General features: G+C 36.8%; 2 protein-coding genes across 2 annotated transcripts in view; both read left to right on the top strand.

Annotated features, from left to right (window-relative positions):
- Nucleotides 1-5,096, top strand: part of LOC135783629 (phosphofurin acidic cluster sorting protein 1-like) — a 78,486-nt gene extending 73,390 nt beyond the window's left edge. The window contains exons 22-24 of the mRNA XM_065294381.1: nt 296-534; nt 732-851; nt 1,081-5,096. Coding sequence (XP_065150453.1) covers nt 296-534; nt 732-851; nt 1,081-1,199 — 478 coding nt within the window. The 3' untranslated portion in view covers nt 1,200-5,096. The remainder of the gene's footprint in view (nt 1-295; nt 535-731; nt 852-1,080) is intronic.
- Nucleotides 5,097-7,182: 2,086 nt separating this feature from the next.
- klc2 (kinesin light chain 2) lies at nt 7,183-19,384 on the top strand. The gene is made up of 14 exons (XM_065294380.2): nt 7,183-7,547; nt 10,139-10,403; nt 10,863-11,166; nt 11,459-11,675; nt 11,795-11,984; nt 12,065-12,238; nt 12,566-12,665; nt 13,234-13,283; nt 15,188-15,255; nt 15,454-15,562; nt 15,879-16,028; nt 16,133-16,257; nt 16,505-16,562; nt 17,330-19,384. The coding sequence occupies exons 2-14, from the start codon at nt 10,176-10,178 to the stop codon at nt 17,411-17,413; spliced, it is 1,857 nt and encodes a 618-aa protein (XP_065150452.1). The 5' UTR covers nt 7,183-7,547; nt 10,139-10,175; the 3' UTR covers nt 17,414-19,384.
- The last annotated feature ends 3,322 nt before the right edge of the window (nt 19,385-22,706 follow it).

The raw sequence follows: 22,706 nt of genomic DNA, 5'->3' as shown, positions 1-22,706 counted from the left end.
GAGAACTAATAAAGGTAGGATAAAACATGTTTTTTTTTTAAAGCAGAGGGTCTGTTCTTTCATTTGATATATTGTATGTTTATATATTTAAAGAAAAACATATACTGGTAGGCATTAAACTGTTGTGAAAATCATAAAAAATGCTGGTGCTGGCTGGTAACTTTAAAAAAAAATGCTGGCAGGGAAAAAGTTAAATGACCTAAAACAACTAAGGCCTAGTCCTGGATTAGTCAAAACCCTGTCCGGTAATGTCTTAACAATGCGATTTAATATATCTAATTTGTTTTTTTTTCAGGAGTCCTAGTATGTCTCACGGGGTGGATGCCATTGGACTGCAGGTGGATTACTGGCTGGCGTCTTTGGCTGACAAGCGTCGAGAAGGAGAGAGGAGAGACACGGGTTGTAAGAACACTCTGAAGAGCGCCTTCTGGTCCCTGCAGGTCACCCGATTGCCAGGAGGGGGCGCCAGCGAGCCTCAAGCGCCTGGAAACACTATGGCCATGACAGTGGTCACCAAAGAGAAAAACAAAAAAGGTAGGCAGGGTGTAATGACAGCACAATGTTAGATCAGGTTAAATAACCCACTCCTGGTTAGGGTTGGGCAGCGTTTCAAATTTATCGATTCCGCTTATTGATTCCGATTCTTTTTGAAATTCGATTCCCAACCCTACTCCTGGTTGACTTTCCACAAGTGGCATATTACAATTTCTTTGTCTCTGTCTTATTTGCAGTTCCTACTATTTTCCTGGGGAAGAAACCTAAAGAGCGGGAGATGGACTCTAAGAGTCAAGTCATTGAGGGCATCAGCAGGCTGATTTGTTCAGCCAAACAGCAGCCGACCATACTAAAAGGTATAACATGTTTTGTCAGTTCATACATCACTACAACCAAATGAGTGATGGCCTTCGTAACCAACACGAGGAAAGCATGGAGAATATAAAGAAATAAAGTGTGTAGCTTGATAGAGATAGAGTAGTTGTTTGTTTTGAAATGAATGAGCCGTATCACAATTGTGCACTCATATGAAAAAGAAAAATCGTTAAATGTTTATTCCACAAATAATGTTCTTTCTTTTCCCAGTTACTATAGATGGAGGCGAGTGGAATGACGTAAAGTTCTTCCAGTTGGCAGCTCAGTGGCCGACTCACGTCAAGTATCTCCCCGTTGGATTGTTTGGCTACAGCAAACCACCCTCTTAGGATGGCCAGCTTTCTAACCCGCGTCTTCAACCCACAACCTACACACACCATTGCACACGGCTGCCAGAATGCTGGCCAGTCGTAGTATTGAGACGGGGCTGTGTCATGGTGGGTAGGTGTAGTTAAAGAAGTTAGATTCGGTGGGTTAATAGACTTTTATCAGCGCTAGTCACTTTTATTTATCGAAAGGTCCCAAAGCCACATATGGGGGCCAAGCACAAAATTAAAAAAGAAAACATCAAGCTGATCTCTAACAGCATGACATAAATCACATAAAAACCTGAATATGACCATTGACATCAACGATGAAACCTTGTGGTTTTAAAGCATAGCTAACAAGTAGAATTTAACCCTTTGTAAATGTACCATGGTAGACATATTTTTTGCCAAAATACTATAGTTACTATGGTCATTTTTTCTTTTCCTTGCAAAGCTTCCCCCGTACACACTAGAGAAACTTGAAATACCTGAATAGGAATTTGTACGAAAAGCGAAAACTCTGGTGTGTAACCATTTTGATTGAGTCAAGAACTACGTTTACCATGGTATTTTTTTTAGGGTCTTCCTTACTGTGTTTTTGTCTCACTTGAGGGAAAAAAGCACAGATGAGCATTCCAAAACTTTCTGAGCTCTCTTCTTTAAAAGGGTAGAGTCACACACCTATCTATTGGAGGTGACACCACAAGTTCACCTGATAAGTTGTTTTCAACGCAAAATCTTTTGCTCTCACGTGCAACCTTCCCTCTAGTTGGCAAAGCTCAAAAATACATTATTAGACCTCTAACCTGCATGTCTTAAGCTACGTCAATCATAAACCACTAGCAAAGTTTTTTACACGTTATTTTTTTACGTTAGTTCAATGGTGCACTTTATGTATTCGTGCATGTGTTGAGCTGTGCTAACCGTGCTGCTGTACTGTAGCTGGCGACTTACATTTCCTTCAGTATATGGTTTACATCAGCGATTTTACAGATTATTCACAGTGACACAGTGCTTAATCTATATAGCTAGAATATAAAATATTTCCATTAGTTTTGTATTATTTTGTACACGGACTATGCTTTTATTGTTCGGAAGAGCTCTTGATCATTTAGTTTTGAGTACTTTTAAAGTGACCTTTTTAGCTTAAATATATGTAGCTCATCCAATGGTTTTATTTTTTATTCCGTAAACCATATTTCCAAAGATCGCTCCGGCCAATAAGAATGTAAACATTTTAAAAGGGTTTTGAGAAAGAGTGTCACCGGCAACGTGGGTAATAGTAACAAGTTACAGTTGAATTTATTTTAACTAATAACATCATATAGATAAGCAAAAGGGCTGAAGCGGTGAATTGACTAAATTGGTGGTAAACATTTCACAGACTGTGATGTTAAAGTTGTGGCGTGGTCGGAAGAATCAGGGGAAACGTTTTTGTTGATTTTGTGCTCTTGTATGAATCTTTACAGTTTCAGAGTTACACAGAGATGTACAGGATTGACGTCCGGGCTATTTTTAGTTGTCAAATGCTATGCACTTAAAGTGAACTCACCTTTACTCTTGCGCATCTTCGTCCGAAGCACAACGTTTTTGTCAGCTAGCTCCGCATACAAAATTCTGTGTTACAACAAATCTGGGATCAGATCCCCACCTGAGATCAGTACTTTTAAACATCATGAGCAATTTTAGAGCTACAAAGTCCCTTTATTTGCTAGCGGTCACGTTATTGTTGAAGGCATCTTTCACTAAAGTAACGTTGATCTATTTTATCTGGAACATTTGTTGGATCCTTGTAGGTGTTAGGTTAGGCAAAATGTCACTGTTTGAAATGTGGTTTTAAAATAATTACAAAACAAACAATAAAAAAACGTTATCTTTAAAATGATGTTGTGCCACAGTTAGGGTGAAACAATTTGTGCTTGTTGGTTTGTGTGAGTACTTTTGGACAATAGTGGTTACTGGTATGATTAGCCTGTGGTGTAAACTAAACATTTTTCACTTCAGTCGCAAAGCAACGTTCAGCATCTTTTCACCCAGCTTACTTCTGACAATTGAAACTTGAACTGCTAATAGATTAATATAGAATTGTTGTTACGTCACTATTTGTAGGATTTGTAAGAAAAGGGTGAATCTCACAAAGCAAGTCAAAAACATATTAAAATCCAAAATTAAAATTATATATGGTTGAAAGTAAAAAACTTGTTTTAGGAACAGTAAGGTGCTTTTTCATCCTGACATTAATTGAAATTAAGCACAACAATTCTTGCACTGGTAAAAAACAAGATTCTCTTCAATGGTGATATTTGTTGTATGCTCATTTAAATTTAAACATCATTGTCTTACAAAAAGTTATAGTCTTTTGGATAAAATTTGACCCTGGCATGTTTCCGTGAGATTCACCCAAAATCAACTTTTTAAAATTTTGGATAACTGGTCAAATTGTCCATACCCTTCACAGGGATGAAAATATCATTTTCTTTGTGGCAAAAAAGTATTAAGAACAGTAAAGTATTATACTCTAAATGGGTCAATTTTTGTGTTTTGCCTGCCACTTGCAGTGATGTATAGCAATAGTTGTGTTTGAGTTGTGAAGCACAAGTGCTTTTCTTTTTTTTGTACATTCAACACGTATCAACACACCTCCTGTGACTGACCATTTTCAAAAGAATAATAAACCATCAAAATGGTAACATTTCTTTGGGTTAGGCTGACAAAGCAAATAATAGATAAAATAATGTTAATATATTCTAAATTTAACCTGGTTTCTAAATATTTGTCTTGGTTTAATGGCATTTTGCATTTAAATAATTACGTTATAGTTGGTAAATTCACTTTGAATCTGAAAAGTTTTTAAATTGATTACAATTCAAGGTCATATTGTTTATTCAAGCAAGTATTTTTAGAAAATGCCCATTTTAAATCATTTAAATGAAGTTTCTTTTATGCCGTTTCACATACTGTAAATTTTAAAGCTTGCAAAATAAGCAAACCTAAAACTTTGAGATGAGAATCTGGATAAAAACTATAATTTAAAAAAAAATCTGATTCAACACGATCAAATTTTATATCTTTACGTGTTCCTTGAAAAGCAAAGGATTGGGGAAAAAGTGTCACTGCCAAAGAATGTCAGCTGTTACATTTTGTTTTTTGTTTGTGTTTTTGTGTGTATGGATGAAAGAAAGATTTTCAGTATTTATTGAGCAGTCTGGGAGGAGAATTGTCAAGTACCGAATATTTCCGAATAATTCATTTCAGTATAAAATTGACATGCTACATTCCATTCTGTTTTCAACTAATACGAAATGTCTATTTTGTCATTCCGTCAACATGAACTGTCTCTTTAGCTGTGTGCTGTTTGGAGTCTGGTCTTTACCTGGCCGTATCTGTCCTTGTACCTCTATATGTACCTGTGTTGATTTGTAATGTGAAAGTTCTACAAAAACTGTGAAGTGGATTTGAGCATTCTGATTGGTCCTATGAGCCAATCAAAATGGCATCTGACCACTTCTTTAAATACTTCTTGTCAATGTATTACAATCTGTTCAAGGGTTAATGTCCGAATTCCACAAGCTTTGGAGTCAAACAGTAGATTCGGCCAAAGTTAGCCCAATTAAAGACAAGAATCCACAATATTAAGACATGAAAGACTAAGAAGCCAAGCTTGTGGATAAGTATTTTTGCACATGCATTTGTTATCAGTTTTCTGCTTTTTGCCTTTCTGCCTCTAGACAATAATGCGTGTACATATCCAAAGTGCTTGTAATATGAACTGTTACTTTGTTGTGTTATTTTTTTTATTTTACATGTTTTGTAGTACTTCTTTTTCATAATTGAGTTGTCAGTCAATAGATGTGGTATGGACAGTGGAAGTGTTACTTGTATTCTTTTTTTTATTTAATAAAACATACCCGATTTGTATATCTTTGAGTCATTTTTTAATCTTGTATAATTAGTTAAATGAGTGTAATCCATCTGGCCTAAACATTTTCTTCAACCTTCTCACAGTTTTTACTTGTAAGGACTATGGGTATAGACTGAAACACTGAAGCCAGGATTATTATTACTTTGTTTCAGTGTTAAACTTACGTATTGCATAAAAATGCAATTACATATTACAGATGCAAATAAATGTAAAAAGTTAAAGCTTAAAGCACCTATTCCATTATTAAAAAACAACTTTATTTTGTGTATTTGGTATAATACAATGTGTTTGCGTGGTTTATGGTAAAAAAAACACACATTATTTTCCACATACCGTGCTTTTTTGTAGCTCCAGAATTCACTCTTTTCAAGAATCATACAGATCTGAAAAGCTCTGTTTCCCTGATTGGCCAGCTAATCTGTACTTTGTGATTTGCCTGAATACCTCTGACGTCAGCCAGAAACGTGACGCTCCTTACCATGTTTGAAAGATTCAGTTGCTAACATGGATTAATTTACAGGCTGTGAGTCTGAATTGGGAGGAATTGTGATAATGTTGGTCTTGTCTACATCACCAATCCCTGAAAGTTTCCTATAATCTGTGATTTTGTTGTAGTCCAAGAAAATAAATTTATGTTGGAAATTTAAAAACACACCAAAGGAAATTTAAAAAAGTGAATCAGACAATAGGTTCAATGCCTTTTTGAAATAAGCTATTAAGTTTGTTTATTTTAATTTATATAATAAATAAAAAAAAGATGTCTGTTTTTGGGACAAAGTTCAAATAATTACAGCTACACCACTGGGAATTTGTCAACCCTGCTAAAAAATTATGGAATCATCACAATAGAATATTTACCCAGTTGTACTTTGTTACAAATAATAATGACAAATATAACACCAAAAAAATGTGTTATAAAAATGTGTGAAACCTTGAGCAAATTCAATTAAATTACTTTAATTCATGGGATTTTTTAATAAATAATAAGTCAATAAATTATGGAATGTCAATAATAGAACACGGTCAGAAAAAGCTGTCATTGGGATGCTGTACACTTATAGAAGGTTGTACCATTTAGGTAGATATGTATTTGGTTTGATAAACCTTTGAGGTACTATTATGCATTTTATGGTACTAATATAAAATTAATATGATAATATAAACTCTAGGTTCAAAGGTGTACTTTTTGAAAGGTTGCCTCAGTATGGGATATTTTCTTGTAAATCATTAATAAAAATAAAATTATTACTTTGTCGCTCCTCCATTGATGACTATATTTTTCATTAAGCTGATTTCAGTTTTCTCAAATAATGATTGAAAGATCAGCTTTGCAGGGTGTGGTCTTTTCATGGACCAGTTTTTTAAATTTCCACCATAAATTTTCATTTGGATTGAGATCCAGACTGCTTGCTGGCCATGTTATTGAGTTGATATGCCTTTCCTGAAGAAAAACTCAACACACTTTGCACTGTGGCAAGATGCACTATCATCCAGAAAAAAATGTGTTAATTACCAAATCTTAATTTCTGTTAATCCATTGAGAAAATGGTCTGGGACTGTTGAGGTAATGATTTGCAATCCTGTTTTACATATATGTAGGGCAATTTGATTGTTATCTTAAGGCAGTCATCTTTATGTTTTATTACAACATCACCAGACAAAATTTGCAGCATCATCACCTTGGCCAATGCAGATTCATCACTTTATATGGCTTTCATCCAGTCATTCATACACCATTCTCTTTAGTCATCTATAACATTGTTTTGATCTGTTTTAGGTGTTGGTGCTGATTTGGCTTTTATGTAAATCGCATTTCTTTCTGCTCATTTCTTACAGTTCTTTTACAAACATTAGCTCTGCTTTCTGTAGATTTGTTTTTCAATTTTTGCTTTCAATGGTTTTCATATGGTGTCTTTCACTTTATGGCGCAGATATGACATCAAAGTACCGCGAGAGCGAGTCGAAAGTAATAATTTCGATTCGCTCTCGCGTTACTTTACGCCGTTTGGCCTGCGCAGCACGCAGTCAAACACACTCTCGTGTCCACGCCCGGTTAGGGAGGGCACATGAGTGTGGATACTGGGAGCCAAACGCGCACACAATAACAGCCATTTTCAGTTTGCTGTGGTCATTCTCCCTTACTTCAGCACAAAGGTCTGTGAAGTATCGCGCGGAAACAGACAAATGATGGACGAAGCGAAAAAAGGTCGTTGCGCGTGCTAGCGTTTGTTTTACTGAACCTGTCACACGCAAAAGCGCATCATACGTGCATCATCTAATCATCAATTTTATCCATCTTTAAGAGTTTATCTTTCATCAACAATAGAAAAATCATTGTATTAGACTAAATCGTGCCTCAAACTTCAATTCAAAACGGCGCATTCAGAGTCATTTTCTTTACGAAACCCAAAAGCAATCCACACCGGCATCCACGGACTAAAGAAAAGGTATGTTTTGTGTGTATATATGTTTTTAACGCTATTATTTCAACCATCGGCTAAAATGGGCGGATAAATGAGTGGCAGGTTGAATGGAGGAAAGTTTAGCTTGAAATGCTAAAAACAGTAGCTGATACAAGCAGATCATTAGTCGCTGAATAGTGTTTAAAGGATTTATTTATATGCATTCATGTTCAAACACGATAATAACATGGACAGCTTGGTAAGATGATGCATGATTTATGAACCTCTTAAGTGATTTTATCCTCCCCCACCCATATAGTGATGTCAAAAGCAGTATTATTACATCAAACATACATTACTGGATTACATGCATATACAAGATTTGTATTGTCTTTATGTTTGTTTGCTTGTTTTGTATATGAATAGATGCGCATGTCTTTAAAGTTTGTGCTGATGTTGTGTTTTGGTTGAAGCAGCCTGACATCCTTTTGAATCGATTGACTCCTATTCGCTAACCAGTGCAGAACAATACGATTTTTTTATCTCTTATAATTTATTTTTCTGAAATAGTAAACACGCATGATGTAAAGCACGTAGGGATGTTCTGCGGGTCACCTTGATGGATTTTTTCCGGTTATTCCTCATAGCTGTTATTCACTGAGAAACCTGGTATTATATTCACGCGTATACGGATTAGTGAATGTAATTTTATGTCATTCAGAAGCTGAACATCCCTTGTTTTAATGTGGGACACTTATTGTGTCTAGCTGTATTGGTGCATTGCAGTCAATAGGCGTAATGAACAGTAGAGCGTGCGCCTCATGCTGGATGCAGGTGGAACTGCAGATACTGTATAAAACTGGCACAGATGATTTTTCAAACGTTAGCAGTTCCGGAGGTCCTGGAGGGCCCACTGTCCTGCAGAGTTTAGCTTGAACTCGTAAGCAAACAGACCTGCATGTACAATTTTAGTAATTTGGGATGTTTCATTAAAAAAAGTAAAGTCTAAATTCTGCCGGGCAGTGACCTTCCAGGGTATAACATACTACCTTATATTCAATATAAATATAATCTTGATATCGTTAATATTGACCTAGTCAGGTAGGTCAGTCAAAGATTTAAATCCATGAGTGAAATCAAACTTTGATGCTACTAACCTCATCATTAGATTGTGAGACCTTAATCTGGATTTCACTGACAGGATGATAAATATTTTTATTTTTAACCTGTTCAACTTTTTTAAAGAGATTGTGCCTTGCACTGACACAATGCCTCTGCTTGAATATACCCTGCCCAATTTTTTTATGTTATAAGTTCTGCTGAGAATAATTTTTATTATTAATACTTTTATGGTATATTGTAATTGTATTGTCTTTGTAAAGTCATTTCAGAGGTTTGTTTCTAAAGACAGATTATAAATCTTAGAAATATATTGCTGAAACACAATACAAAGACTGTGAACTATCATATATAGTACTAAATTGTGGAATTACACTCTTAAGGCCAAAGTATGGTGCACTTTTTATACGTACGCCTGGGTCTCCTGTACAGTGCGCGTGATGCGATTTTCGGCATCATTCGTACTTTATTAGTACGTCACCCAGTGTAGGTCGTACAGGATAATATATTATGTATCACATTTTGTCGCAGTGCCTCGAACGTGTGTACTATGGGTGGGCGATACAGCCCCAAAAATAACATGATATTTAAATAATATTTGCAGTATTGATATTTGTTACTGTATTAAAAACGATGAAAAGGGAAGGGCATTTTCCATCCAGTGAGCTTTCATTGATGACAGACTACCTAATTTGAAGTTTAAATTCATTGTCATAAGGTGGCAGAAGCAGCATTAAAGTGCAATAATAGTAACACGATTACACAGCATGAGTCAAATGTACACAAAGTACAAACTAGAGAGGAAATTGTTAAACATTTTATATCGCTATGACACTACCACAGATTTTCTTCATTAGATTTTTCTTCATCAAGTCATTAGCTAACAATTTAAAATTGATTTTACATGTAAGTGCACTTTTTTGTTAACATTATTGTTGCTGTACGTGTTAGGGAACTTAAATGCAGCATACGTTATCGCATCGCTATATTATTCATAAAGCCAAAAAGCGTTAGGTTGTGCCCAGCTCTCCCCTAGTTTACAAACAGAACTCCATATCATTACGCAACTTGGTAATATTCTTCATTATTATGACCTGAAGGTACCTTTAGGGGTTTAACAGCACCTACCTGTAGCAGTCAAAGCCTGTATCAAAATTTGTAAAAAAAAAAATAACTATAATTTTTTTAGTTTGTTATGAAACTGATCTGTTTTGATATTTTGGGTCTTACAAAGTGAACAATTCCAAAAATGTCATATGTCATTATTAAAAACTTATTTTAGGCCATAACCTACAGAAAACCTCTAAACTCTACTGCTGATTTCCAATCGTATGCATCTTGTTTTGAAAAACGTTCAAAGAGTTTAACTGCTTTTTCAAATGCAACAGGATTGAGTCTGGATTGTGATGCACCATTACCCCCCGACCCCTTCTTTCACCATTATATAATTTAGTCAAAAATATTGCTTGTTTTTTAGGGTCAAAAAATATCATGTATTTCTTATTTTCTTCCTCTAGGCCCTGACAAACAGCGCAGCATAGGGTCCCCCGGGTGATGTCCACCATGGTGTACCCACGAGAGGAGGCTTTGGAGAGGCTATCACAAGATGAGATTGTTATGAACACTAAAGCGGTGATGCAGGGTTTGGAGACCCTGCGTGGGGAGCACGCACAGCTCCTCAACTCCCTGCTAGACTGCGCCCAGCCACCTGCAGCTCAGGAGAAATCAACTCTGCTCCGCAAGAGTCTTGAAGACATTGAGCTGGGACTGGGGGAGGCACAGGTATCTATATGTTTGTTTAATTTAGGAGTGCACGTATCCGCCTATAATCAGTATCGGCAGATAACAGCAATTTACCGCCACTATGGCCGACTGTTTAGGGCAGATTATATTCTGACAATCAGAGTAATAATTTAATAAACTTTCTGAGTTGCTAACACGTTACAACCACTGGGGAACAACACCACTTCCGTTGTCACAATGCACACACAGGCTATTTGATCACGTGGGCTGTAAAAGGGCCTATAATAGTATGCCAATTCCAGTAAATCTGGCAAATTGTGTTTTCCTTAGCTTAACCAAGGTTAAAAAGTACTTTGCAGGTTTGGCCATCCTGGTATTGAGTTACAAGTAGTGTGTAAAGCGCTATAGTAATACAACTGAAATAGGAATAGAATTCAATAGGTTACACTGCATGTATATAAATAAACCTATATGGTGGTATCAACTGTTTTCTCTCAGGTGATCATCGCTCTGTCCGGGCATCTGAGCGCTGTGGAGTCCGAGAAGCAGAAGTTGCGTGCTCAGGTCCGACGGCTATGCCAGGAGAACCAGTGGCTGAGGGACGAGCTGGCCAGTACCCAGCACAAGCTGCAAAAGAGCGAGCAGAGTGTTGCCCAGCTGGAGGAGGAGAAAAAACACCTGGAGTTTATGAACCAGATCCGCAAGCTGGACGAGGACACCTCGCCCTCCGAGGAAAAGGCTGGAGAGAAGGAGAAGGACAATCTGGATGATCTGTTTCCCAATGATGACGATCAGGGACCAGGTAGGAGACAGATGGCTTTAAAATAATCTGTTTCAGAAATCAATACATATCCGTTTCTGGTAATATATTTGTATTGTCAGCAGGCATTCATTACGAACCCTACCTAGATCTGTTTTTAGGTATCATATGCAGCAAAAACCACTGCATGTGTCCTTCATGGAAAGGGCATTCCCAGAATGCATTGCAACAAACATAATAAAATCTTTTCTTACATACCAACTTGCATTCTATCCCTCCGTGTAAGAATCAGAACCTCCCAAATCATAGTACTTTTGTAATCATACTATTTCAGCTCAGCCCAGCGGTGAAGTGGCAGCTCAGCAGGGGGGATACGAAATCCCGGCTCGCCTCCAAACTCTTCACAACCTTGTGATCCAGTACGCCTCTCAGGGCAGATATGAGGTGGCTGTGCCCCTCTGCAAACAGGCATTGGAGGATCTTGAGAAAACCTCCGGACATGACCACCCGGATGTGGCCACTATGCTCAACATACTTGCACTTGTGTACAGGTGAGTCGGAGAAGATCTGAAAGAACAGAAAGTGACTAAATTCGGACATTCACTAAATAGCCAATCTTTTTACTGGAGGTGCTTTGCTTTAACTAAAGTGAGCGGCAATGTTTTTGCAGGGATCAGAATAAATATAAGGAGGCTGCTCATCTGCTAAATGACGCTCTGGCTATCAGAGAGAAAACTCTGGGTAGAGATCACCCCGCAGTGGCCGCCACGCTCAATAACCTTGCCGTGCTGTACGGCAAACGTGGCAAACACAGGGAGGCGGAGCCGCTCTGCAAGAGAGCGCTGGAGATCCGAGAGAAGGTGCGCACTCGCCCCTAATGGAGATTTATGTTTAAATCGTTTATGATCTTTCAATGTATATGTATGTGTGTGTTTCGCAGGTCTTGGGTAAATTTCATCCCGATGTGGCAAAGCAGCTGAATAATTTGGCGCTGTTGTGTCAGAATCAGGGGAAGTATGAGGAAGTGGAGTATTATTACCGCAGGGCCCTTGAGATTTATGAGAACAAACTGGGTGCCGATGATCCCAATGTGGCCAAGACCAAAAACAACCTGGTAATGGATACTAACGAACATCTTTTTACATGCACATATTTTGGTAAAACGTGTAGACTTCCATTTGGAGTTGTAATACAAATGATGATAAGGACCATTGCTACCCTGAATGTGTCAAAAGGTTTATCTGTGAAATTAAATACTCAAGGTCGTAAAGACCATTGTTACCCTGGAATTTGATCCAACGGATGATTCTTGGTTCCTTCACGGTGAAACAAGGACAAGCTGTCTTTTTGAATTTGATACGAAATGTGAACTTTTGACTGTTAAAGCCTGATAAGTTTATCTGTGTGAAGCTCATTTGTCATGATGTTCTGTCTTCCACAGGCAACATGTTATTTGAAACAGGGCAAATTCAAAGATGCAGAGACACTTTACAAAGAGATCCTGACCCGCGCGCATGAGAAAGAGTTTGGATCGGTCAACAGTATGTATTTGCTATGAAATCTAATTCTTCTATAAAATATATTTTAAATGTCCAGCAAATACAGGATGAAAGTGCTTATTTTGCATATAAAGTGCATATGCATCCCAATCAGACTCTTAAAGTATCACAGCAAAGTTCCACCTGCAGTTTTTCTAAAAGTTTATTATTGTTAAACATCACAATTATACATTATGGGGTGGTTTCCTGGACAGGGATAATCTTAAACCAGGACTCTGCTTTATTTTAATTAGGAAATATAACTAGTTTTAACGAACATGCCTTACTAAAAACATTACCTGTTTGCATTTTGAGACAAAATAATGTGCACTGGTGTATTTTAAGATATTTCATTGCAAGTTGTTTTCAGTTTAGACAGCTCTTACATTTATTTTATTCTAGGACTAGTCTAATCCCTGTCTGGGAAACCACCCATATGAGTCAGCAACTGATTAAGTTTAAATTAAATCACTTAAAATGAAGTGCAAAACATGCAATCGCATCGGAATTGATTGTAAATCCAGTGCCAAAACAATACTTTTATTTGCTAACCATGACAATTTTCACCTAGATGACAACAAGCCAATATGGATGCATGCAGAGGAAAGAGAAGAGAGCAAGGTAATGCCCAATAAATCTATAGCCTGCCGGTGATTTATAAATATTTTATTTAGTTAGATTTTCTGATAGATTTAAAGTCCCACTGTGGGGAAAAGCAGGTTTTTATTGTTGTTTATATGTCTATGTGGTGTTTTAAAAATGTTTTAAGACAAGCCATGGGCAAATTCATCATTTAACACCTATGCTTAGGGCTGTGCAATTCATTTGTTTTTCAATTTCAATTTTTGATTCTGCTTTGACACATGTAGCCTATTGCAACACTCACTTAATAAAAAGCTTAAATAAATGCATGTTTTCAAAGTCACAGAGTAATCGTGTTAAATAATCGTGATTATGATTTTTAACTAAATAACCGTGATTGCCCATTATCGAGCAGCCCTTCCATTGCTGAGTATTTTCTCCATAAAATTAAATACATTCCAATACAGTTTACAATTGCCTTGGTTTAGGGATGGGATGGGATGAAAAATTTCATATCATGATTAAAGTGACCACGGTAATCAATATTATCATGGTTTTGTTAAAATGAGATGGAAATGTTCAAAAAGAAATGACACACACACCGAAAACATTTGAACAAGTTTTATTTTTGAAAATCACAATATATTTCATGTCCCTGCAATTATTTCTGTGGTAAAAAAAATCTGTCTAATAAGTTTACCGTGAAGGAATACAATTCATTATCCCTTTTATGCCTTCTTGTGCAAAAACACGGTTGTAATGATAATTACATTTTAATTGATAATACTAACCGTCAGGACATTTTATTGTGGTTAATCGTAAAACCGGTTATCATCCTATCCCTACCTTGGTTTCCATCATCACAAACATGTAACCATTCATATAAACACATTGAACGTGTGGATCAGTAGTTAGAGTTATAGATATTATGTTTGGATGCCTGAAATGATCACAGCGCTGCTGCTTCAGCTTTGCTTGTGTGCTCACCCTGCAAAAAAAAAACTTTCTTAGTATTTTTGTCTTGTTTTCAGTAGAAATATCTAAAAATTCTTAAATCAAGATGTATTTTCTTGATGAGCAAAATGACCTAAGAAAATAAGTCTAGTTTTTAGACAAATAATATACAATTTAAGTGAAATTGTGGTTAAAACAAGCAAAAATATCTGCCAATTGGGAGAGAAAATTTTTGAAAGTGTTTAAGAAAGTGATCTTATTTCAAGATTTTTTCTCACGTCATTGGCAGATATTTTTGCTTGTTTTAAGCACAATTTCACTTAAATTGTATATGTTTTGTCTAAAAACTAGTATTATTTTCTTTGGTCATTTTGCTCATCAAGAAAATACATCTTCATTTAAGAATTTTTAGATATTTGTACTGAAAACAAGACAAAAATACTAAGTAAGAAAGTAATTTTTTTGCAGTGCACATGCATGGTGAGTGCTGCAAGCACACAGTTCACATAAGCATTGTGAGAAACCGAACTTGGCAGTTATGTGTCTGAAACTGCAGAATGTAGGATCTATTCACATAATATATCTATGGTCAGAGGTGGTGTGAAAGAGTGGAGGCGGGGACTAATTCACATATTCATATCTATGGTCCGAGCTGTGCGATTGAGTAGAGGTGGGAACTAATTTGCATATTCATAAATCCTCGTATGCTAAATGAAGCAAGCGTGTAGTTACATTCAGGCTGTTTTAAAGGATAAGGAAATTACTCTGACAGGTAATACCTTATATGTGCTATTATGCTCAAAAATGCAAAAAAAAAATTTACATAGAAGAGACTTTAAATGTTTCATGACACATTTATTTAAATTGGACAGTTGTATACACCTACGGCTAGATTAGATGCAGAAGAAATTTGGATAAAGCGCAATATATATAAATATTTAAAAAAGAATTTACTGTCAAATTAATATAAAACTGGTGGTCATTTCTAGGGCAAAAGGAAGGAGTCTGGTCCTTATGGAGAATACGGCAGCTGGTACAAGGCCTGTAAAGTAGACAGGTGAGTGATCAGCTGCTCATAAAGGATTTTGGGAGGTGTTACTCTGGGGTAGTTGTTGGACAAAGAATGCCCTCCAGGCATATATATATGGATATGACACTTTTATGACACTTAAGACTGGATATGACCCTTTTAAAATTATGTAATGTAGGTTTAAGTGTAGTCTAAAAAAAGCTCTGTTTTGTGTTCTCGGTGTAGCCCCACTGTTAACACCACGCTGAAAAGTCTGGGGGCGCTGTACCGCAGACAAGGCAAACTGGAGGCGGCGGAAACACTGGAGGAGTGTGCGTCTAAAAGTCGCAAACAGGTACGACAACACATTGATTTCCTACCTGACGGTTGCCCTATAAAAGTACAGATTGTCTTCCTGTGTGAATAACTCAAACAGGAAACCGACTGAAATTATGCAAGTCATAAACATCTGCTGATCAATTCCCTCTCAATTTTTTCATTAAATACTCTAATTTCTATTTTTTTCTTTCGGTTATTCAAATTCTATTTAATTTGCTTATTGGAATCATAAAAGTGGATTCACATTTGTAACATTATCTTTTGTAACAGTGTCCTCTGTGGTTACTGGAATTTATGTTTTGGTATTTTGTTGTCTATCTTGCTATTTGCAGGGAATTGATGCAATTAATCAGAGTAAAGTGGTGGAGTTGCTAAAGGATGGGAGTTGTGGTGGAGGGGACAGGCGTCAGAGCAGGGAGGGGGCGAATGGACCCGGAGGCCCTCGAGGGGACTGTGAAGGTGATGAGGCCGAGTGGAGCGGGGTCAGTCTCTGTTACGCACCTCAACACCTTAATGCCACGCATTTTGTGGCATTCTGTCATTTTGGGCTCCTGTGTACGTAGTTAATTGTTTCTGTCGGTCCCAGGATGGCAACGGTGGCCTCCGCAGGAGTGGTTCCTTTGGAAAGATTCGTGAAGCCCTGCGGCGCAGCAGTGAGATGCTGGTAAAGAAACTGCAGGGCAGCGGCCCACAGGAACCACGCAATCCAGGGTGAGATTACACAATCAGATATGAAATTTATAATCTTGATCTTCTCCATAAATTTGAGTACTGAGATGGTCTGATTTCTCACAATCAGTAAAGCGCTGCTTACTTTAACAGGAGTTACGCCAATAATGCATAACAACACAATTCCACAAATGCTTTTGAAAGGTTACATTTTTGTTTTAAATCTAGGAACAGCCCTTTAAATTGCTTTGATGGGATGTTATAATGTGATCTGTGTTTACTTTGAAAGGATGAAGAGGGCAAGCTCTTTAAATTTCCTCAACAAGAGCATCGAAGAAACCTCACAGGTTGTTTTCATATACACATGCACACACCTGTTTATTTTCGGGTCAGTGACAAACATGGTTTGGCAAGATGAGAAATCTTAAAAAAAGCACGCATCAGGTTTATTTCAATGCACATAGTGTATTTATGTTAAGTTTATGCAATAAAAAAATTACATTTGCAGCATTTTTATAAAAGTTAAGACTGAATGGACCTGAAAATGTCAAATGGTGTAACCGCCAGTTGCGCCAAATAATGAGAAATATTAAATATTTTATCCACCTTGATTTAAAAAAAAATTAAATATCATTTTATTAGTTATTTCTAAATGTAAATTTTAATGCGTTTTTATAATATTTGTCCTGACATAAGCTGAAAACAGCTCTGTTTTCTAAATAATCTTTAACAAATTATGTAAAATTTTTTGTAAAAAAATCATATTAAACTAAACTAGATGGTTATATTTTATTCCACATTTTTTATGAATATATTTTCATTTAAAAATATACTGGTTACACCAATTGACACAGACTGGTTACACCACATTGACATTTTTGCAATTATCCCCCAAATATTCTTTCAAAATGAAATAAATCCAGAAATTTTTGACTTGGACCTCAAAAAAGAGAATGCATTCAAGTAATTTGCACATTTATTTTGAAATTATAACCTTTATAAATTTTATTGAAACATACAGACACAAAGTCACATCACGTCACTGACCCTATAGATAATTGTGCAATTATGGTAATTAACAATTAAATCTGTTTTTGTATATTTATGTTATCAGGAATCTAGCAGTGGTCTGTCCGAATCCAGAGGATTGAGTGCAAGTAATGTGGACCTGACCAGACGCAACTCTCTGATCAGTTAGAAAACCCCATATGGACACAGAGGAAGAGGAATGGGGCCAAACGGGAGAGTTTGTTTGCTACCTACTTGAAGTGATAAATCATTAACTTAAACTTATTCATAAGAAAAAAAAAAACGTAAGAGCAAATCACATCTTTAGTTTAACATGATTTGCATAATGAGCTAGGTCTATCTGCTTTGTCATCCGCAACACACATAAACCACTATACACTATACAGCATGTTGCCACTGGACAGATTACCTCCAGATGTAAATTTGTTATAGCATGGCATCAGAAAATGCTAAAACAGCTTGCATACGATCAAGTTGTAAAGTCTATACAAAGCATAAATTTTAGCTGGGTTGCCATTTAGAGAAAGTTCAGTAGATGTTCAGATTGGTAGCTCCTTCCACAAGCAAGACCTCGCAGAGTTTAAACTGTGCCGTTTGAAAATGCACATCATCCAATCCACAAAATATGTATGATTTTTTAAGGTCCAAATACAAAATGTGTTGAAATTTGAGGGCAGCGACTGGTACGAACGTAACGTTTGCCTTGAGTTTTATGTATATAGTGGTTTAAATTATTTAAAGACTTTTTTGTCATGTAATAAGCATGCAGGGATTTTGTTTACAAGGTAGTGAGCAGGTGGGAATCGTGAAGTCACAGTGAAGGATTTTGCTTTGTAATGGAAATGCTGATTTGAGGTAGCGCTTTATTTATTGAGGTTTGGGATTCTGGGGATATGTAGATTAATAGTTTTGAAGTTTGTTCATTTTATACTGAATTTACTTTACAGGAAGTAAACCATCTACTGTCTCTCCACATTATTAAAACCTGGAAAAGGGGTTAAAACAATTATGCCTGGTTCGTGGACAGGTGTTTGTGTCTAAATATATATATAACTGGAATATTCCTTTAAATGTGAAGTGAAGCTTTTTATATGTTCTTTTCTAGCCACCGTAAGGTCTTAAAACAGCCGAAACCTGTGTTTCATGCAAATTATTCATATAGAGATCCATTAAATGGTCAAATTCTGTGAAGAGCTCACATTTAACAGGAACAACAAATGTCTTAGACTACATACTTCAACCGTTTCTTTTAGAGAACTTGTTCTAGTCTTTGCACTGGTTCATTGATAAAGATACTGTATGTTTGTTTGATATTGGGTGTATTTGAACGTCTTAATCTTTGTGTTTGTTTTTTTCCTCACTGATGTTATAGCTTTTGGACGCAGCCATACAAACTGGTGATTCTCATAGGAAATGCCCGAGTCATGTCACAAAATCCAAAGAAAATTAAACAGCTTGCTTTCTTTTGTTTTGGGAGTGATATGACAGGATATTTTGTGAGATTCATCCGAACAGAATGTAATGTACGAGTTAATGAATTATTGATTTTAAAAATTGTTTCCTTATGCCGAACAAATATGAAGGGTCTGGAACGTGTTCAAGAAAAATATGAGGATGAATGAATGTTATAAAGGACAATTCTGAAGCAAATACAAATGTCACTTTTGATTGTAAAATATAGTTGTTGTTTTTTTACTCATTCACAACCACAAAAACACACTTGTCTATCCTTCTTATGTCTGGTACTAGCACAGACAGGTGTGTAGTAAATACAGAGTTTACGTAAATTGAATGTGAACCAACCTATTGTGTCACCCATGTCATTTATCAGTCATTATTACCTGCAATGTATGATCTTTGTAAATGTATGTTTTGCTTACTAGACTGTGCTTCAGTTAGCAAGTTGCCCATTTGCACTGACCTTGAAACCTAATAAGAAATCATTAACATTTTAATAAAACCAATTAAACTCTGGTAGATTAACTGTACAGGTTAACATCCATCAACACCTTTAGAATGTAGCCATGCTGGCATGCCAGGCTTCAACCTGATGTGCTTTCCTAAAGATGGGTTTCATTTGTTAAGGGGCCAACCTCTTGTGTGTTTTAATAAAAGCTTAGAAATAAAAAAATTGCTTTTCAAACCAAAACAAATCTGTTTTTGTGTCTTTACTAAGCCAAACCCTATGTAAGTACCTTAGCCACTGCTTATCGCACTAGCGCTTAAACCTTAAAGGGGTCATATTATGAGATTTTTTTAAGATTTGAAGAAGTGCTTATGTAAGGTTTTAATTTAAAATACCCCACAGATAATTTATTATAGCATTCCCATTTTGTAGGTCAGAGCAAAAACGTGCCGTTTTCAGGTGTGTCCTTTAAAATGCAAATGAGCTGATGAAATGCAAATACTGATCGTAATGATGGTGGTTTGTTTCAATTGTGCTGTCAATTATTTTTATTGCTCTCTTTCTGTACTAAATGGTAGTGCCGTGGTTGGATAGTGCAGATTAAGGAGCGGTATTATTGTAATTTGCCTTGCTACCTACCTCACAACAGGCAAAATCTGAATGACCTTATTTTTCACATGCTTGTAAAAAATGGCTTAGCAAAACTGGGTTACTGGGTTCTCTTTCACGTTTTCTAGGTTGATAGAAGCACTTAAACATGGAAAAAGTCAGATTTTCACACTTTGACCCCGTTAAGGGGCGGTTTCCCAGACAGGGTTTAGATTAATCCCAGACTAGGCCTTAGTTATATTATGACATTTAAGTAGTTTTTACAAACAAACCTTACAAAAAACAAAAAAACTGTACTGGTGTGCATCTTGAGGGTTGTAACGGTGTGACGGTATACCACGATATTTGCATGTACTGTGAACATATACTTATCCACGGTTTGGGGCAGAATTAAAGCAGATGCAACTTTTTCCTTGTGACTGCTTAGACTCGTACATATATACAGCTGTCAGGGGCTTCAAATTCTAATCTCTATCCCCCACCAAAAAAGTTTAAAGCTGCAGTGTGGGGATACTTTTGGTATCCGAAAATAGCCCTAGACTTTTTGCTCTTCCATTTATGCTGTTCAAGAGGAAGGGCAGTTTGGTTTATTCTTGTCTAACGAGAAATAACCTATTTCTTATTTTGTTCAAATGGTAGATGTGCAGCTTTATTTTGTCTTTTTTTTCCAAATAGTAGACTCATACTTCCTAAAAAGTTTTTTTTTATAAAAAAAAGTTTGAAATAATAAAAAGTGGTGGTTTCCCAGACAGGGTTTAGACTATGCCTTAGTTATATTAGGACTTTTAAGAATTTAACATACAAATCTTGCAAAAAACAATACAGATGTATATCTCGAGACAAAACAATGGCACTGATATATGTCAAGATATGCCAAGGCAAGGTGTTTTTAAATTAAGACAGCTCCAACATGAATTTTAGTCTGGGACTAAGATAAGCCCTGTCCAGGAAACCACTCCCACATGTGCAACCCAAAAACCGTACCCGGTTTAAAAAATGTAAAGGTCATTATAGCTAATGTTAAAAATGATTGTTTAATAGCATATACAGTGAAACCATGATATTTTCTGAGACAATTATTATACAGTTACAACCCTAGTCAGTACAAGGTGCTTTAAATTAAGCCAGCTCAAACATGCATTTTAGTCTGGCACTAGGATAAACCCTGACCGGGAAACCGCTCCTTTTGAATGTTGACATAACACTTTATTTCGATAGTCCACTTTAAAAATTTTACTAACTATAAGTAACTTTGCAATTAATTGTCAGCTATCAGTCATTATGCGGCTTTCACATAGGATGCAGTGTGTGCTGCGCTCGCCGCTGTGTTCAGCGCAGCCAAGCGATTTGTGCTCTGAAGGCCAGACCAAAGTAGGCGGGGTTTTCAATAAATTACTACAGTGTTTATATTTGCGTTAAATAGTCGATGAGGAATACAGAGACTGATGTTGCCCGTCTCCATTTCACGTAACTTTAAGCTGCCTACCTACAACAAGCTACTTGACTTAAAACACACCTGACATGCCAACTTGAATTGGTACGTGTTTTAATGACACTGCTTTCCTTCCGATGTCTCTGTAGGAGCATAAACTTGTATTATAAAGCTCCGGGAATTCCGAGTATAAGCTTTTCGTCCATTTTGCTTGTTTGGATGCCCCGTTTATATTGGCCACGCGGGTAATCGTCACAAAGCGCAGCGCAAAAGTAAAAAAAAAACGCAAGAACAAACCGCCCTCGCGCTGTGCAAGCCATTAAAATGAATGGGTTTCATAGCGCAGCCTAGCACACACCGCATGCTATGTGAAAGCCGCATTAGAGTATTAGGCCCCATGTTTACCGGAGCGTTAATCCTTGTGGCTAGCATATGTTTAAAAAAACATTTTTGTCAGTGTGTAAAATTTTCAACTTGAGGAGGAACGCTGGACTCAAAATCACTTTTCACTTGCTGTCCAATCACAGTGGAAGGGGGCGGGACGAATAGCACACCAACCCACCAGTGCATTGTACAACGACTGATAAACAAAACAGAAGTATCATAGCAACCAAAGCTTTCAACTAAGAAATGCGGGTAAACACCCACAGTCGGTGTGCGGCTGGCATTTTAAGCCGTATTTAAAGGGACACAAGGCAGCATTTTTATGTTAATCAATCATCTTCGTAGGTCGGTATATGGTTAAATGACTCATTACCGGATGAATGAAGACTCTCTCGCCCGCCCCTACCGTCTGTAGGAAGAATACCCCACTTGCAAGTTCGCTGTATCCGACCCGGTGTCCTTCAGTCTCGCAAAGTCTCAGATATCGCGAGAACATGATCACTTTACGGCAAACAACACAGAGGCAGGCGAGCGAAACACGGCTAGCGATTGTTGCAAATGGCAGAGCCGGGGAAGAAGCATCGAAAGCCCTTGACGGAAGATTCCAAGAAAAGAAAAAGAGCTTCAGACCTAATATATGTATTAGGGTGACCATACGTGACATTCTTCCCGTTTGCGTCCTGGCCAGGATTTCGGGTGCGTCTTCCGGAAGTCATATTTGTCGACCGCATACGTCATAGAGGATTATTATTATTATTGCAGAAAAACAACAGTTACATTTTAAGGAAAGAATGAAACTATGATTGCATATCTTATGTTTTTAACTGAATGGCGTATGCGGTCAACAAATACGACTTCCGGAAGACGCACCCAAAATCCTGGCCATGACACGTCCGGAAAGAATGGCACGTATAGATAGATAGATTATTTTTATATTATTCTCATGCCCACTCTCCCAATAAAAAACAAAACACGAAAGCAGTAGTTTGCCTCGTTCAAATCGGTTGTTAACGGCAAAAATACTATTATGCATGAACACAATAAAAATTAAAAATCAGTTGGAAAGGAAATATTACTTACCTAACTTAGATAGACAGAACTGGATTGGAAATAAGATGATAAACTGGGTTG

The sequence above is a fragment of the Paramisgurnus dabryanus genome, chromosome 2 (genome assembly GCF_030506205.2).
Source record: "Paramisgurnus dabryanus chromosome 2, PD_genome_1.1, whole genome shotgun sequence".
Classification (NCBI taxonomy): Eukaryota; Metazoa; Chordata; class Actinopteri; order Cypriniformes; family Cobitidae; genus Paramisgurnus; species Paramisgurnus dabryanus.
The sequence above is the reverse complement of the archived record's forward strand: the minus strand, read 5'-3'. Positions and strand labels throughout refer to the sequence as shown.

Bases quoted from the DNA above. Each gene is read 5' to 3' on its own strand.
- klc2 (XM_065294380.2), top strand. From the start codon at position 10,176: ATGTCCACCATGGTGTACCCACGAGAGGAGGCTTTGGAGAGGCTATCA. The intron at 15,563-15,878 runs GTACGACAACAC...TGCTATTTGCAG, and splicing joins CGTCTAAAAGTCGCAAACAG to GGAATTGATGCAATTAATCA. The intron at 16,258-16,504 runs GTGAGATTACAC...TTACTTTGAAAG, and splicing joins CAGGAACCACGCAATCCAGG to GATGAAGAGGGCAAGCTCTT.